Here is an 18,290-nt window from a genome sequence, read left to right as displayed (position 1 = left end):
CTAGCTATAAATGCTTGCCACGTCAGGCCAGATAACGACAAAATGAGCTCTCCTATATAAAGAAAGAGCCTGAGGAATTTTAAGTACGCATGCAATATTACTCACAAAGACCACTCTGCTAAAATTCTCTCTCTTTTATGTTGTTGTCTCGTTATTCTAATTTAGATATCAGAGGATTCCGTCAGAAACTCTCCAGTGAGCAGACTTTTTACAGGCCACATCCAGAGGAGATCTACCCTTCGCACCTCAGACAGCCTGTTCAGTTCGTTTCCAGCCGAGCTCTCCAAGTTGCACTCCGACCTTGGCCTGAATTCGTCAACAACAATAACCATATGCCATAACCATATAGCCTTTTCTTAAATATTTGGCTTCAGCCGCGTGGCATCAGAGCAATAAAACGGCTTCAAGAATTACATATTAGAAACAAGAAAAGGCTTCACTCAGAACTTGTTTGAAGGCTGCCTCTCCATGGAACCCTGGACTGCAAGTAATGTTACTATCAAGCAGCAAATAAAAAAGATCAAGTGTAGGACCACAGTCTATTTAGTTGATAATAGTTCGTAAATCTGATTCTAGTATAAGGTGGAAAACATGAAGCTAAGTTGCGTGACTTCACAGTAATAGCTACCTATATTCATAGTCATTCGATCAATAAAAACTTCAATAATTATATATTGGAAACAAGGAAAGATATCTTTCACGATTAGTTTGAATGGAAGTCTCTTGAAAGCATGAAAACGAAAACAAAATCTGCTCATCATGCTTCAGATGATCGAAGCTGACAGCCACTGGTGGTAAGTGGCAAGGTCTCTACACAACAAAAGAATTCCGAGTTTGTACACAAATTCATATACAATTATGCGGTACAGGGTCCAATAGAATAGAAAGCATTTCAATAGTCTATGTGCCTACTTTCTTCTTATAGATATTATTATACACATCATTAATCTCTCTTTAATGCACCCTATTACTCTTCGACAACCATCTGACACTCATTAATTCCAACTCCCCAACAGGAGGCTCCAAAACCTGAGAATAGAGTGTCACAGGAGGGTGGTTAATTCAGGTATCCTGTACCACACTCATCAGATCGTGAAAATAACCCTTCAGCAAAGATGTTAGTAACCTCAGTGGTTTTGATGCTCAGTCGGTGGTGTCTATTACTGGTCCAAGGCTGCTTCACCCTCAGACCCAGGCCGCTTCCTCTTTCCTTCGCCATGCCTCGACCGTCTTGGTGCTGCCTCATCCTCACTCTCACTATCATTCTGGAAACTGTTTGCAGAAACAAATTTACCCTCAGTTTGGGCCTTTGCACCATGATGAGACACCATCTCATCATCTACTCCATGGCTAGGGCCTGTCATTTCCTGACCCTTGCTGCCCTGATCCAATCCTGGCTCATGCATGTCACTCCAATCACTTGCGGGTCTCCTTTGATCTCTCTTTGCAGCCCTAGTGTTGGGTAGAGGTGGAGGCGGATGGAGGAAAGGCGGCACTCCCATCGGACGAGTGGCTCGACCAACACCTCTCATCACCATACCACCCATGAATGGTGCCCGACCTGGGCCCATCATCATTCCAAGGCCACCCATTGGAAAAATGGCACTAGGCTGGGGTGGCCTACCAGGGAAAACTAACCCAGACATGGAGCCTGTTCCTGAGAAGTCACCAGAAAATCTGGGACCCCCATATGGTCCAAAAACCCGGGGAGGAACGCCAAAAAAATCTGGTGTAGCAAAGCCATCACCATAACCAAATCCATCAGCACCCATCATGACAGGAGGGAAACCCCGGACCCCAAGCATTGGCCTCCCTCCACGCACCGGTGGCATGTGTGGCTGCCACATCATTCCTCTTCCTCTACCCCTTCCTTGGGCACTCTGGCCACTGCTCTCATCCTCTTCCTCGCTTTCTTCATCCTCCTCTTCTTCATTGTCCTCAAAAAGGACAATATCTGGATTATCAGCTGCTTCATCTGTACTAACTCCCTTTGCTTTTTCCTCCTCACATTTAGATTCTGCAGCAATCAGCATTGCCTGCATCATAACTCACTCTTTCAGTACACAACACGCAAATATTTAGAATAAAACAGAACAAGAGAAAATGAATAGCATTCAAGCATAAGGATGTAACTAAAATGAACAGGTAAAGGAACTTGAAAAAGAAGTATGTATAACAAAGACAATTTTCAAAATTGGCCAAATCATTGGCAAAATAAATTAAAGAGCAATCAACAATTCTTTGCCTAACCAACCTTCAGCATTCATTAATATTAAAAGAAAAACTAATTGAATTTTCATTTGAGAAATTCTTTTGACATATTTTATTAGAAAAAAGGACAACTGGAAATTTGTTAAGTCACAGGATTTATGACAATGATGGTCATTAACCTATAGGTCAATTTAAACAATCCCAGAGAAGTGCCAAACCAATTGAGGAGTACTTAGCAGAGCCATATGAAAGAATGTGATACATATAGCAATGATGGATTAGCAAGGAATAAATTTCTCAGAGTCAAACCTTTTTTGGCACGAGTTTTATGATCCCACAGTTTGTCCAGCCGAAGATTGTGGAAGAAAACTTTTAGTAGATAAGGAGAGCATACATGATTTCGTCAAAAAAAGAGGAGAGCATACATGATGACAATCGGTTAAAGTTGCCCAAATAAATCGTTAAGCTGAAGAGGATGAACCAAGTCACATAATGGTATATAAGGGCTCTTTTCTCATAAATATGTTTCTCGAACAAACCTAAATAAAATTTATGAAAAGACAAAAGAATTTATTGTTGTTAGAATTGTATGACAAACCAAAGAAATTGTGTTTCTGATCTATTGGAATGGGTAAACAAAGAATGCTCACTATATTCAATTTTGGGATGGTAAAGTACAACTACTTCATGATCAAAAACTAAAAGAAAGATGTAATTTTGATAAAATGGTCTAATGCGCTTTTGGACCTTAATTTTCATTAGCATAGTAAGAATCAAAATAAGGATAAGAATTGTAACCAGATTTTATATACTCCACAACTTGCAATACCACCATCCGTTCTACACATGCAAATTTAAATGATTAAGAGGAATGAAGAAATAACTGGAAGCATTTAAAAGTTAACAGCCATTCTCCAGTGGGTGGAAAGTCAAGCCTATTTATCTTCTACCTAGGGTGCTGAACTACTTAGGAACCTCACATGCTTCCTTAGCACTTCTTTGTTTAAGAGATTCTCTTCCTCACACACACATACCAAGCTACTCCTGCTTCAGGTAACTAATAATGCTCATTCATAAGTTGAAACAAGAAAAGAATGCAAGAATAATGACCTAGTCAAAGAAGAAATATTGGTAAATTCATGTAAGGAGGCAAACAGCATAAAGGTCAAGAATTTATTTATTAAACGCATTAAAAATACATAACTATGACTACATATATGCAACACGTACATCTGAAATTTCTGATAAAAACCACAAGGAAACATGCAACTATGTATACTACAAATACACATGGTTATCACATTGTAAATGTTGTAGACGTCCTAGATGGTTATGTTGTATGCTTGTAAATTAGTTATAATATGTAAAAAATTTGTACTGTATAATTCCGTAATCTCTCCTTTGTCGCTATATAGAATAATTTTCACCCCACCATGTTCAATCTGTAGATGGGCCTTCAAATCCTGTGACAAAAAGTAATTACAACAATAACAATGACAATGACAATAATAAACAATGGAGAAGAGCCCCACACCTCTCTTGAATAGATACAAGGATGATCAAGAAAAATAAGGATTTTAAAATAACAAGCAGGATATAATCCATACGGGTAAGCATGCTATGCTACACATCCATACGACCTGACACAGCAGTGTGAGCCACCACAAACGGCAAAAAGATGCGCCTTACACTGTTGATAACCTTTTTAGACAGTATATATCAGACAGAAGGTATGATACATACAGACATTGTAATCCTTGGTGAGGGCTGAATATGGAAACAGCAAAGCATTAATTGCCAAAAAAGCTCAAGAGGTCTATAAAAGAAAGAAAAATGCTTTGCGTACTCTAGCACATACCCTGGCATATACTCCACCCAGGGTTTTGCTGGGCTACTGGGGTTACTCCGTTTATACTCATGTATGGCGTACAAAACCTGGTTCGGTACACATTCCTTGTATACACTGGAGTACACAAAGAAGTACTCTAGAAGAAATGGAAGACTTAAGAAGAATGGTTGAAATAAAAATAGAAATGTTAAAGGTAGCAAAAGAACTAGTACAAAGCATTATTAGTTTTTAGGAGGAGATGACATATGGCTTAGGAAGAACCGAAAGGTAGACTTGTCCACAAGAGTGGATCCAATGACATGGCATTAATAGTGAAATAATTGAAAGCTACATTTCATTGCACACCAAAAGGGGGAATTAGTGTATAAGCCAAAGTGAAATTAAGAATCTTATTTCATATTAGTGTGTACACCAGGTATTTAGTAATTGTATATCTTCGACTCATACCCCGAGTTTCACTAATTTCTACAAATTCTTTATCCTGGGATATGGAGGACTCAACAAAGATGTGCAGGTCTGATGTCCAATGTAGGTTAATTTCATAATTAATGGTTATACAATGTACAGATTATAAAAGTTAGGTAAATGTGAAACAGCATACCATGAGTTCACTATCTGGCTCAAGATAAAGCAAAGAAGCCAACTGTTCACCAATAAAAGGCTCCAACTCTTGACAGTCTCGACTTATCTGCAATCATGTCAAAAAATTGATAAGAACTAAAATTTTAGTCTCAATAAGATTCAATTATTGAGCTTCTAAGAGACAAACTAATAAGAAAATACAAATTTTAGCCAACACCATGTAATAAATACCAATGGCTAAAAAAAGTACATTAACCAGGTCCTAGCAATCCAAGATCTTGGGAGGGGCAAACTGAGGACAAACCTAACCTTTGCCTTTTTTTCCCCAGAGTGTAGTTGCATCAGAACTCGGACCCATGCCATTGCACTTGTCAACCCAAGCCTTTTATCATTGCACCAAGCAATGATACATTATAATAAATGCCAACGGTCAACTTTCTCATTAAAACCATTTTATCGAGATTTCATAAATTTGTTACAACAACAAAAAGACATCTAAAGACTAATATCTGCTAGAAGGAAACTAAAATCAAAGATAGTCCATGCCTTCATAACAAGATCTTACCAGCCCCAGCAACTTCACAAGCCTCTTGGTACATGCGGAAAATAATCCCAAACTCGCTACTGAAATTACATCTATTGCTAGTAAAAAAGTAAGGTGTGACCTCAATGGCACCACTACTATTTTGTCAGCTATCAACTTTTGGACCCCATTCATCACAGTTAACAGTATCGCTTTGTCAACAATCAAAATTATAACACTCCTCCAAATCTCTCAAATGTAACAATGTATCTTTTATAATTAGACTTCTATATACGAACCCACTCCATCCACATGGCGAATCTGCTCAAGCATGCAGGACCTAGAATTATTTCAAAACCAATGATTTGTCCACCATATAATACAATGGCATGTCCTGGGCTGGAATAAACTACCAACATTACATGAACTATGCTTGGTTCTGTACTATGGGTCAGATGTGCTAATGTTCGACCTTGAAGTTTGACAGTTAAATGCAGGAATTTTATATGGGGATGTTAATTTCTTCACTTCTCCTCCATCCAAATTGCAAATTCCTTTAAGCATGCAAGGCCCAGATTTCTTTCAAAACCAATAACATTGAGTGCCCTATAACAAAATAGCAAGTCCTGGACTGGAATATAATACCCACATTATATAAGCTATATGCTTGGTTCTATACTTCTATGAGTCAGGAAATTATAATATTAGACCCTTAAAATTTGACAATGGAATGAACTTTATATGGATGTTAAAAGAGGTCAAAAAGATTAATGCACATGAATCATTTTGTTGATCTTAGGCAAGTTTATAGAAACTTTCTTCATTTTCTTGCTAGATCCTTGTCGCATCCAGATAGAATATTCATTAGGAATGCTTATAACCCAAGATTCTTAGAAAGGTATACTCTAAATCTTGAACCACTCCTTAAATGACCATGCAATCTCAACAAATTTAAATGGCATGCAAAATAACATTTACTGGTCCTTTAAAAAACATGAATGACCCTTTAGTCTGTTATGCTGATTTAAGGGTTAAACAATGTAGTCTAACTTCCTATAATATGGGTATCATTTAATTATTAATCTATTTATTAACAACAACAATAAATATAATTATAAACAACATAATTAAAAAAATAGTTTGTGTTTTTATACTTGATACTGCTAACTTTGAGGGGATTGCATAAAACAGCTCGTGTGCAAGCATATATGAGCAAACTTAAACATGCTAAGAGGAGAAACAATATCTGTTGCCCCCACAAGGACCCAACCTCGATCACCAAGGTTATATTAACTTGTTTCAAAAGCTTATTCATTATAAGAAGGCCTCACTCCTGCACTGCAGCTTGATTAATAAAAGTACATACCCATTCCACATTATTATCCTAATCTCCTATTAGTACTTCTACACTTTTGCTCTCACTATATTCAATAACTAAAGCTAAACCTTGAGATTTCTTTATAACAATAGGCAACCAAGTATGTTGAGCAACAAGGACCAAAGATGAAGACATTTCTTAATGCAAGACCACTTGAGATGGCCTAGCTAAAATGAGCCCAAGGGTAAAGAAAATTACGAAATAGGAACTTTTTGCAATGTCATCCTATTGCAGAAAACAAGGTAGAAAGGGAGTACTTTGATGGTGTTAGCAAGTCTTCGAAATCAACAAATTAGTTTAGAAGGCTCCTAAGTATCATAGTATACTAATCTTAAAGGTTGTAAAGGTTGTAAAGGGTTCTGAGAGGGCATGTAGTTGATATCTAATCAAATCACAGCTCACAATCACAACCTCCAAGAAGAGTGAGGCGTAGAGAAGTGGATAAGGGGATAATATAAGCAGAAAACTGTTGAGAAATAGTCCCAAATTAGATAGGTTAGGGACTAGTTGGCATTATATACTCATAGACCCATCTACCTACTGGCTTAAAATTTTGAGTTGGACTTTAACATCATAAGGTCTTTCCTACTGATGCCTCCATGCTCCCACTCACTAATCCACACATCACCCCTCTTTGAGTTCCATCCCTTGGACTCTACATGTGAGAGGAGATGTTGAGAAATAGTCATACATTGGATAAATTAGGGACTTTAGTTGGTCTTATATACTCATGGAACCATCCACCTACCAGCTTAAGCTTTTGAGTTGGACTATGAGACTATTCCCCAACAAAATAGAGGATATTATAAGAGAAATAAAGGGGTTAAGAATTCAGAAATAGGGAGGGAGGACAAGAAGTTAGGAGAAAGCGGAGGCAATGGGAAGAGAGGGAGACAAAAGGGAGAAACAAAATCATTTTCTTGCTCAACAACTGAATTCACAGAATGATACAACTCAAGTCAATACTTTTCTCACCTCCTATATATAGAGCAAAGCTTTCCCAATATATAGAGACCAGCCTAAGGACCAAAGAAACGAATAAAATTTTTATCCAATATTTTTTTTAAAAAAAAGTACCTTGTGGCTTGAGTACCTTGATGTAGGACAGCTAGGCAAAAGGACAAACTAGAGTTTACGGACGGGAGACAAGACAAATATGGATGAGGATTATTGAAGGATGAGGATGGTTGGTTTAGAAAGCCAAGGGTTGGACACACATCCAAAAAGTTTCGAATCTGCAAACATAGAGACATTCTTGAATGTTAAATCTTTGATTGGAGCGCAGCACAACAGTAACAGGTTTAGGTGCCAAAAGAAAGTGATCAGATCTTTTCAAACTATTTGCTGACCCTAGGAAGCAGGCTGGTTGCAGGCTTGCAGCAAATTGAAGATCTAATCTTACCTAGAACCAGAGGAAGAGGAAAAAGGAACTGAATTCTGTCTTTAATGATAACAAAAAAACACTAGAAGAAAGATCTAAAAGAGCAAATAGGAAGAGGAAAAGGAAGCAAAACTAAATTTAGAAGAATATTGAATTAGAAAATCATAACACAGAAAATTAAAAGGTAAGTGAAAAGAGAATACTTTTTCCCTTACTTACTTTGGGACCTAAGAATCACACCCAGACTTGCAAGCATTGCACATACCCTACAGCAAGGTCCGTCGTACCGGTACCGGTCGGCGTACCGGTGGCGGCCCGGACCGGTATGAACCGGTCCCGTACCGGTTCTTCAACAATAAACTACTGGTACCGGATTCCACGCTGATCCGGTACCGGTCTCAAGCCGGACCGGTACGTACCGGCCTATACCGGCTGGTACGGACAGGTACGGCAGACCATGCCCTACAGCATCACACCATAAGTGAAAAGAAAACCCAACATTCATCTTTTGCATGTAAATCTAATTACATATCTCAAATATCATTTTAGAGTAAAAACAAAATCCTAACAAGAGTTTTAGACTCCCTAGTATGCTGATTACTGTCAATGATTACGGGAGCATGAATAGTGCCATAACAGTAATTGCTATAGTATTTAATCTTCCACCAAGTTAGCAGTGGCTATGGTGGCTTTTATTCACACCCAAGAAGGATGTGACATACCTTCACAGGTGGTCACATTGCACTACATCAACCATAATTCCAATTGAATAGGTCAAAGCCTGCATTCATGGACCTTTAAGTTTGTGTTAATCATCCATGCCACTTTGTACCAATGCAAGTGCGCCCCTATTTTCAGGAACATCCATGCAGCTCCGGGAATCAATCCCCAGGTTGCGCAGTTGCCTATTCCATCACTCTATGCTTTGCCATTTCATGACAAGGCGTGAAAAGTAGGGAAGGACAACATAATGATGCACTTCATCTTCACTTCCCTCACTTATTTCTGTCACACTCTTCCTGCTCTAGGATCACTTTGTCCTTACACTCAAAACTTGCATCAATGATGAAAAACGCCTTGTCAACAATTAGCACACTATGCATATTAGTGGCCAAATCCATTGCAAGTGAAATCTTGAATTTTGGCCCTTTGTTTGGAACTCACACATGAACAAATCTATGCGCTTAAAGTGTGTGATGGTTTGACACTAATTATTGTGTAAATTATTGATGGTTTTGAGTGGCTCATCTCTGGCACTTATTGCTCTAATCTGAATGAGTCAGAAAGCTTTAACTAAGGCTGCAAATGGGTCGGGTTGACCCATGACCCGACCTGCTTATATCTAACCCGACCTATTTTGGAGGACCCCTGGAGCCGGGTCAAGTTCTAAAATTGGGCCCATTCCATTTTCTGGGTCGAGTCTGAGTTTAATAAATTCAAATTCAACCCGACCCATTTGAAATTTAGATAATTTTGGATTTTCAATCCTACAGCCCGACCCGACTCGAATCTATAAAATTATTTCGGCCTGCGGGCCGTAGCCTGCGGAGGTGCAAATAAATTCTGAAGTCATGGATGGGTTGACCCGACCCGGACCCAACCCGGACCCGACCCGGACTCGACCCGGACCCGAATTTTTTGGGTTGGATTCGGGTTATACATGGAACCGACCTAACCCGAATGATAGGTCAAAAATTGTAGCGGTAGACCCGACTGATCTAACTTGATCTTCTATTGGGTTGGGTATGGGTCTAAAATTAGAACTCGAATAAGGAACCAGGTTGGGTCGAGGTCACTCATGACCCAGCCCGACCCATTTGCACCCCTAGCTTCAACACAGATATTTTTGTTTGATCATGCTCCATTTGGAACATGACTTGTATCTCATCAGATATCATATAAATCTTCTTGGCTGCTAACATCACTAAAATTTGGGGTGTTCAGACCTCGGCAATACATTGAAATCAACACGTCTTCATCCCATGGGAACTTGGATCATGCTATCAAATTGCAGAACAATCATGTGTATACTTCCACTATGTAGCTACCATGCACCAAATGGATAAATTGGTGATAGACCTATTTTTGTAATTAGGTGGAACAAAATGCCTTGTCATATCTATCATGTCCTTTGAACTTCGAATGTTGGCATAATTATTTTGTTGAATATTTGGCTCACCAAACTCTTGCAACTCCCTTCAGTTTCACTTCAACACAAAAAAAGAAAGAAAAAAAAAAAGAGAAAAACTATCGTTAGATAGCTCATACTTTTTTGGCGGGGGATGATATGTGGCTCTATAGCATTGACTAGATCACCAAACTATAATTGCAAACTCTTTCCTAAAGACAGAAAGCATGTCCACTAGAAGGGAAGTGAAGAAAATATGCATTGAGTGGACATGGTCCTCTTTGCCAACCAATCAGCCGATCTTCTCTAGTTTCCAGAGATGAGAGTGATCCAAATCTCTATAAATTGGTCTCACAAGTATTGAATATTAGATACTAGTGAAGCAATATGCAATGGTGGTTCAATGTGCTGTAGGAGAGTCATAAAGTGAACTGCTATCAATCTACGCCAGTAAATGGATTAGTTGGTGTTCATGTGCTAACTGTAGCCCATGTAGCATAGCTCATGCTTCAATTTCCGCAAGATCTCTTGCTCTGAGCAACACCATAAGTGCTACAATAAAGCTGTGGTTATTGCTCCAAAAATCTCCCCCCAGATGTTGCAAGTTTGTGTTGTCACATCAAATAAGCACAACCCACTAGTGCCATGCTTTACACTCATTGCCTCTAGATCAGGAATTGAAAATTGGCAATTGCTCATCAGAGAACTATTATGGATACATGAGACCATTTGGAGAAGCTTTCAAGGCTATGTAACTAGTCAACAAAAGTCCCCATATTTGCTCCAAATATAAGTATACAACCTTCAACTTCACTCCAAGATCCACAGTGGAAGGATCTGATTTTGTATTTGAGGAGGATATATGGCTGAAAGTGCAAGATCTTACTACAGTTTGTCTTTCAGCACCAATATCATGGCTTCTAATAATTAGTATCAAATTGGCTTGTATACCAGTCATTGATTATAGCGAGTTCACTACATAAGATTCTAGAAACACAAAAGTTTTGACAATCAGTTCCTCTTAGATTTTTTTTGTTCACGCATATACTCGGGTGAGAGAATCAAACCTTAAATAAGCTCGCTGTTGGTTACTATAGCGGAAAGAGAAAGAAACCAAAAAAAAGTAGGAAAGAGATGAGGACAAAAGGTTAAAGCAAGAAGTTTGACTTTGATACCAACCCGATGTAGGACCACTTGAGATGACCTCCATAGCATAGATGAGACTAAGGGATGAGAGGGATTAGGAATAAGCTATTGTTGCCTTGAAATCCTATTGTAGAAAATATGGCAAAAAGGGAATATTTTGATGGGTGTTAACAAGTTAACAGGCTTCTAGGCCAACAAATTAGTTTAGAAGGCTCCTGAGGATGTATGAGACTAATTTGAAAGGTGCTGAGGGTTTTATGGTTGCTATGTAAGCAAATCTCAGGTTACAATGAGAAACATTAAGAAGAGTGAGGTGTAGAAGAGTGGAAAGGGGAATAGGGATAATGTCATCAAGAAAACAAAGATAATATAAGAGAGACAAAGAGGCCAAGAAAGAAGGAGAGGGAGAATAGAAGAAGGGGAAAAGACCCCTAGAGAGAAGGGGGGGAAAGAGCGGGGACGAGAAAGAAAACACTTTCTTTCTCAAAAAAAAGAAAAAGAAAAAGAAAACTTATATTGCAATATAAAAGCCTATCTGTCCAGCTTTGCCATCACTGCATATAGCCTACCCTAATCCAAGGACCAAGTAACCAAATAAGTGAAAAAAGGCAACAAATTGGTCAAGACAATATATGGCCAAGTAACCTGCGGTCCAAGATACTTTAAGATCTAAGAAAACTAATAGCCATAACTCTACACCATGTACAAATTTAAGTTATGAGTAGTTCTAGACAATTCATGCTTCAGAGTCTGAGTTTGACTCCATGAGAACCCTATGCAGTAGGGTAGGTGCCTAAATATCCTTCCATGATCTCAGATGAGTGATCAAAGCCTTCTATCATTTTGACCACTTCAACACTGCATAGCTTCCAAATAGAGAGAAAAGACAGGCTAATCAAAGTTGGATCAGTCAAAACAAAGAATTCCAGCATTTCTGAAATTTTCAAGAAAAGCTGACCCTTTCCTCCGACAATAACAAGAAGGGCGTGAGTTGATTTTTTATATAAAACTATATTAGGAGGAAATATTTAGATCCTTTGTGCCCTAATGTCTAAAATACTTTACCAAAAGACCATCAAAGGAATGGATTAAAGATGCGAGATTGTTGTTTTTGAAGATGATGAGGAAGCCATGACAATTGTTGAGATTTTAGATGAGCCTGACACGGCCATCCTTCATGATAATGAAGATGGAATCCAACTCCTCCACCATTGAGGCAGACACTAGAACACCTATTTTACCAATGTTGGCTAAACCGTACCGGTCGGTCACCGATTTAGTATAGTACTGGTTCGGTACCGTATTGACACACGGTATGCCATGGTATGCTGGTGATTGGCTTGCCTATTTTTTGTTTTTATTTGTTTATTCAATTTTTTAAAACATTTAATGAAATGTAATCAATTTGTTTTTTACTTTATTTTTTGAATGACTTTAAGTCTAATTTGATTTTTCTTGATGTCTTTTGATGCTTTGATTAGGGTTAAAATCCTATTTCGATATTTTTATTACTCGATACATCTTAACTGGTGCTTTTTAACCCTAAATAGACCATAATTATATCATGAAATGCAGTGAAAGACAAAACATACAATCAGTTAAATGTATTTAAAATGTAACATACACACCGACATCTAAAATCTGGTGAAATATCGATGTCTCTCATAGATGTCAGGATCATTAACATAATCAGGGCACATCAAACCACCCTCCAACCAAGGTATGCTATACTATATCAAACTAGATGGTACGGGGCATACCATACCATACCAATTCGTTACCAATGCGCAGTACAGAAAGCACACTAACACTCGGTACGTCAAACCGGCCTCCTTACCAGGTGTACCGACACAATAACAGAATGGCACCGGTACGGGGCCTAATACCAAAATGATGTACCTTGCCTCCAAGCACATGGCTTTGTAATCCTATACGCTTATCCCAAAAGGTATGCATTTTGGATCATAGCTAATCTCGGATCTCCACTGAAGCTCTAGCTTTGGAAAGCATCACTAGTTTGATAATATGGTTGTGGAGAAACCCATCCGAATATACCGGCAACAAAATCCAAACTGTTTGATGCTTCATCCTATATAGGATAGTAGCCACTAGAAAACGATGCCTCAGATTTACCATATCCATATCCGTATAGCTTATAGGCTTATGGCTACAGGTAATAAGATCAACGTACAACTTAGTGATGCCCGTGCCAAAGACACATCTCGACCACACAGGGCTATGGATCCTGACCATATAGGTCACAATCTCACAAGTCTTGTATGTATGTGTCAACTAGTTTTTGATGATTGATTATTTTCTTATTTTAGTTAGGAAAGTGTGATGTCAGTTAATTCTAGAAAGTTTGATTTTTGTGAACTTTCTTTTTGAGAACTTTTGATATTATTAAGAAAGTTAGTAGTTAGAATTCTTCAAGTTAGAATCGGACTCGGTGCCCCATATTAAAAAGTTAACGAAAAGAGTTCCCTTATGCAAGTTATAAATACCCTCACTTGGGCTCCTCCTGTAATCAATACTAAAGATTCTTGAGCAGAAAAAATTCTATTGTGGAAATTATTCTTTCCTTGTTTTCTTTCTATTCTCTCTTTCCTCCCTTTTGGTGGATTCTTAGGGTTTGCGAATGAGCATCGTGAGAGTTGTATCCTTAGAGTAGACTGCCAAGGTGGTGCTTTTGGCTTTGGAAAAGAGTGATCCGCCCTTGCTTTTTTTTTCCAACTACCGTCCCTTATGGCGTACATGTTGTAGTGGAGTTTCTACATCGTCATAATCGGTTACACAGACATACCTTTCCTCTTTCGAGTTTTCAACCAAAGTTCAACATCTCTCGAACGTCAGTTGGTATCAGAGCATAGTTTCAAGATGTCATCTCATCACCACAACATCCAAGAATGTGTACGAGATTTGTGTGACATTGAATTGAATGAACTGCGCCGCCAGCTTCAACAACTCCAAAAAATCAACGGCTTCGACAACAAGAACAACATAAATGCCGACATCGTCAAGGTTCCAATCACTACTCTGATAGAGAGCCCTTTAATGATGAAAGCAAGTGTTCTAATGAAAAAAGTGAAAAATTTCAATCTATTTTACAATCGAAGAGCATCTTAATCGAGAAAAGAAGATAATCGTCGTCAATGTGAATGAAGACCACATTACAACCATCATGGCTTTAGCATCAAAATAGATATCTCTGACTTTGAAGGATGCCTGCAACCTGACGATTAGTTGAGTGGCTCCACATCATTGAAAAAGTCTTTGAGCTCAATGAAGTTTCCGACGATTGATGCATGAAGCTAGTCACCATCAAGCTTAAGAAGTATACATCAATTTGGTAGGAAAATCCGAAACGGCAACATGAGTATGAAGGACGTGGCCAGATCCGAATGTGGGGCAAAATGCATCGCAAACTCAAAAATAAGTTTTCCTTGAAGATTATTGCCCAAACAAATTTCTTAAGTTCCACAATCTTTGGTAGCATAACATGGCCATAGAAGAGTATACAAATAGAATTTAAGCAACTTCTCATGACGTGCAACATCAAGCCCGAAGAGCAAAATATAATGCAACGTTTTGAAGAATTGAAACCTGAAATTGAGCAAATCACGCAACTTTAACCATTGGATGCTGAATGACACGATTCGATTGGAAACGAAGGTCGAAAGGCAGCAACTAAGAACAAGTAATTCACACTTTCCAAGGTATAGAGATGGAGCATCCAGCCAAAGGAGTTTCATGTCGAAGACATCGGCATCCTCCAAAGCTAGCACCTCCCAACTACCTCAAAAGAATGACAAGAGCATCCTCAGCAACCCCAGTCGTTCCAATACTATCACCTCCAATCCCTGCAAGTACCTCAAGTGTTAAGAGTTTTAGACATATTGCAACTGATTGCCCGAATCGAAAGATAATCTCTTTGGTGGAGGAAGAATCTTGTACCGAAGAAGAAGAACAACCAGTCAAGTGGGATGATGAAGATCAAGGCGAAGCATTGGTTGTGCAAGATCTCATTGCGGCTTCCCATGGTCCCGGCTCCTCCAGACTATATTTTCACCACCGACATGCAGTCTCTCAATCTTCATGTTTCCAAAGTTTTGCGGGATTGCGAAGTTATGCAAGCTGACGCTTTGACAGTAGACTAGCTTGCCTCCTTAGAGAAGTATCATCAGACTATGGTACCTCGGGCCTTCTGCTTTGGCAACTAAAGTGAAGTGGCTGAACTCTATCAAGGCTGATTTAGTGGTCTCAAATGTAATTCCCTTGGTATGCCGGGCAGTGGCAGACGTTGGGATTCATTCGATTTGCGTTACAAATTTCAGTTGCAAATATGTCGAGGCAGCTAGGCATCAACATCGTTCTATTGTTTGATAGAAAGTTGAAGGTTACTCTCACTATGGTGGAGCACTTAACAACCAAGAACTTCCTTCTAACTTTATAAAGCTTGAAAAGAACGCATACGGACCAGATTTAATAGCAACATCTAACCGCACACTTGGAAAAATTGGATATAGCACTGTCAGTGAAGTTCGAGCAAAAAAATTGCCGTCTTTGTACGAAGAGATTATTTTAATGAACCTCTCTTAAGAACTATGGTTGAGCGTTACCAAAGTAGTGTTGAGATGATTAGGAGGGATCAAAGTCTGCAATCTTAGTACCAGATATTATATTGGTATCTTACCGATTCGGTACAGTCGGTACGATACAGTACGTATCATGTACCGAAATAGCTTTCTAACCACTTTTCTCAATTTTTATTTCGAAACACCACAATATAGATCGGTGCACTTTGGTATAGGTTGATATACACCTTGGTATGCCCCAGTACAGGTCGGTACGCCTCAGTACGGGTCGATATACACCTCGATGCATCTCAGTACAGGTTGGTACGCCTCAGTATGGGGCAGTATGAGGCGGCACAGGGCTTGTACCAATTCAAAGTTGAGTTTCATATCGATTTTCTCTCGGTATGATATGGTACAAGATGGTACGATAGACCTTACTGGACAATGGATGCCTTATCTTGAACATGAACTTACCCTTCGTCTATGCTCTGATGGTGGCATCAATGGTGGCAAAGTGGTTGTCCACAGTCTACAAGATATTGCCAATGGGAAGAGTCATGCATCAAATAAGTTGAGTGGGGCAAGGCAATTACGTGATGCCATTATTCTTGGCTATCAATTATGTGTTCCTAATAGAGATATCGGCATTCTTGATTGGTATTCTCTTGCTGAAAATGAAGTTCGTCTTTGTCCCGCATTGCCCAATACTGAGATGAATGGAAATGCGTCTCTTGTGGAATCATGCATCGAGAACTTTGAGAGACTCCATGGTGATCAGCATGGTTTATTTGAACAATGGTTTTTCTAAATAGCTTGTCAAGTCTTGCAATTTACGGAAGCTGGTTGAGACTCCTTCAAATCTATCTCCTTCTTCTGGTCCTCAGCTTCATTTGCTAGAACTATTGCATGGATTGCACTATGGTGGAAACATGTCTCAGTTTGCCTCTCTAGGTCTCTCAATTAATAGCCGGTCGCAGAATCACTGGTTAAATCAATCTAGCCTATTTGCAGGGGAACAACCGAATCTGCTGCCAAACTTCCTACAGAAACATTTGCTGCAGCCAAATGGCTTAATGCCTTCACAGCAACTTTCACAGCAGCAACTACAGAGACTGCAACAGGTCCAGCCATCTCCGCCCCAATTTTCTCTCTTGCGATCGCCCTTATTTAATTCTCACCCTCCTCCACAAGGAATAAGCTTGATGCAGTTCTTGGTATGTCTTACTTGAGAGATCTGAGATCTCAACCATCACAACGGAATTTTCTCAACAATCTTCTGATGCCAGCGGAGCACGATAATGATTGGCCACAGTTTGATCCAGGTACATGTCAGCAGAAGAGATTGAAAGCATTTTGAGAATGCAGCATGCTGCAACTCATAGCAATGATCCTTATAGAGACAATTACTACCACCAAGCTAGTCCTGCAAAAAGGTCTGCTGGTTTAAGGCTACAACACCATTTTTGCCCGACATTTATTAGCGATCTACCATCTCGGGCATGAGCTAATTGTGAGCCACATGCTTATCTTCTGGTTGATGCACTTGGGATGGTTCCATTTTCTTCCATTCATAGGCCTCACCCTCTCCTTGAAGTTGATCCACCTTCAACCTCAGGTGATGGCATTCATGAGCAGAAATCTTCCAGGTGATGGCATTCATGAGCAGAAATCTTCAGGGAAGCCCGTTGAACAAGAGCCAATGCTGGAAGCTGAATCACATGGCATCAATGGAAAGAAAGAAATTCATTCTGTCAAGGATCATCATCATCCAGTGATGCACGTAACAGACCTGACCACAGCGTCAGCTAAAAAAGCTGAAGATTTCTTGCCATTCTGCAACTAACTGGAAGGCTTACTGCTGTTGTTGAATATGTTCTCAGTGGTCACTGATTAAACTACTGAGACCTAAAGAAACATGTGGCATTGTGTTCTCCTTTTCTAGTGTTCGGTGCCCTGGTGGAGATAAGCCTTTTTCAGATAAAGCTATTACATTGATGAGGAAGTTACTGCAGCATGATATTAAGAGATGGAAACAGCTGATAGGACAGGCACATTCTTAGGTTCCTTATTGGAGTCCAAGAACGATATGGCTATGTCTCTTCTGGAAGCTGGAGTGACAAAGCTCCAAACTTCTTTTAGTTTTGAGAGGATTTCAGATGCACCCCTCCTTGCTAGGGCTGAGCAGTTTGCGAAGCGACAGAAGCTGAAAATATGGGATAGCTCTATTTAAGGACAAGAAGATGCTAATGGTTCCACCTCTGAAGCAAAACCGAAGGAACAACTCAAGGTGGTGCTTACTAAAATCTTAGGTGGTGGAAAATTCTATGACCAAGAAGACCTAGACTTGATGGCAAATCTTCTCCAACCAGTGGAGTATGATGCCAGAGCGCCTAGGACACACATCCCGACCGCACGGGCCGCGAGTCCCGTATGTATGGGTTAACCAGTTTTTGATGATTAACTATTTTCCTATCTTAGTTAGGAAAGTTTGATGTTAATTAATTCTAGGAAGTTT

At 39.3% G+C, this 18,290-nt stretch overlaps 1 protein-coding gene and 1 long non-coding RNA gene across 3 annotated transcripts in view; one reads left to right on the top strand and one right to left on the bottom strand.

The window, feature by feature from the left end:
- Positions 1-691: 691 nt before the first annotated feature.
- The window catches only part of LOC103695637 (zinc finger CCCH domain-containing protein 45-like), a 42,850-nt gene continuing 25,251 nt past the window's right edge, over positions 692-18,290 (bottom strand). For both annotated transcript variants that reach the window (XM_039132650.1, XM_008777010.4), the window contains 2 exons: positions 4,662-4,748; positions 692-2,036 (listed from right to left, as the gene is read on the bottom strand). In XM_039132650.1, the coding sequence (XP_038988578.1) occupies positions 1,161-2,036; positions 4,662-4,748 (963 nt within the window). In that variant the 3' untranslated portion in view covers positions 692-1,160. The remainder of the gene's footprint in view (positions 2,037-4,661; positions 4,749-18,290) is intronic.
- LOC120112773 lies at positions 10,771-14,036 on the top strand. Its single transcript, XR_005514435.1, has 2 exons — positions 10,771-11,987; positions 12,030-14,036. It is a non-coding gene; the product is annotated as an uncharacterized LOC120112773 (long non-coding RNA).

Source organism: Phoenix dactylifera, chromosome 12, assembly GCF_009389715.1.
Source record: "Phoenix dactylifera cultivar Barhee BC4 chromosome 12, palm_55x_up_171113_PBpolish2nd_filt_p, whole genome shotgun sequence".
NCBI classification, from domain to species: domain Eukaryota; kingdom Viridiplantae; phylum Streptophyta; class Magnoliopsida; order Arecales; family Arecaceae; genus Phoenix; species Phoenix dactylifera.
The sequence above is the reverse complement of the archived record's forward strand: the minus strand, read 5'-3'. Positions and strand labels throughout refer to the sequence as shown.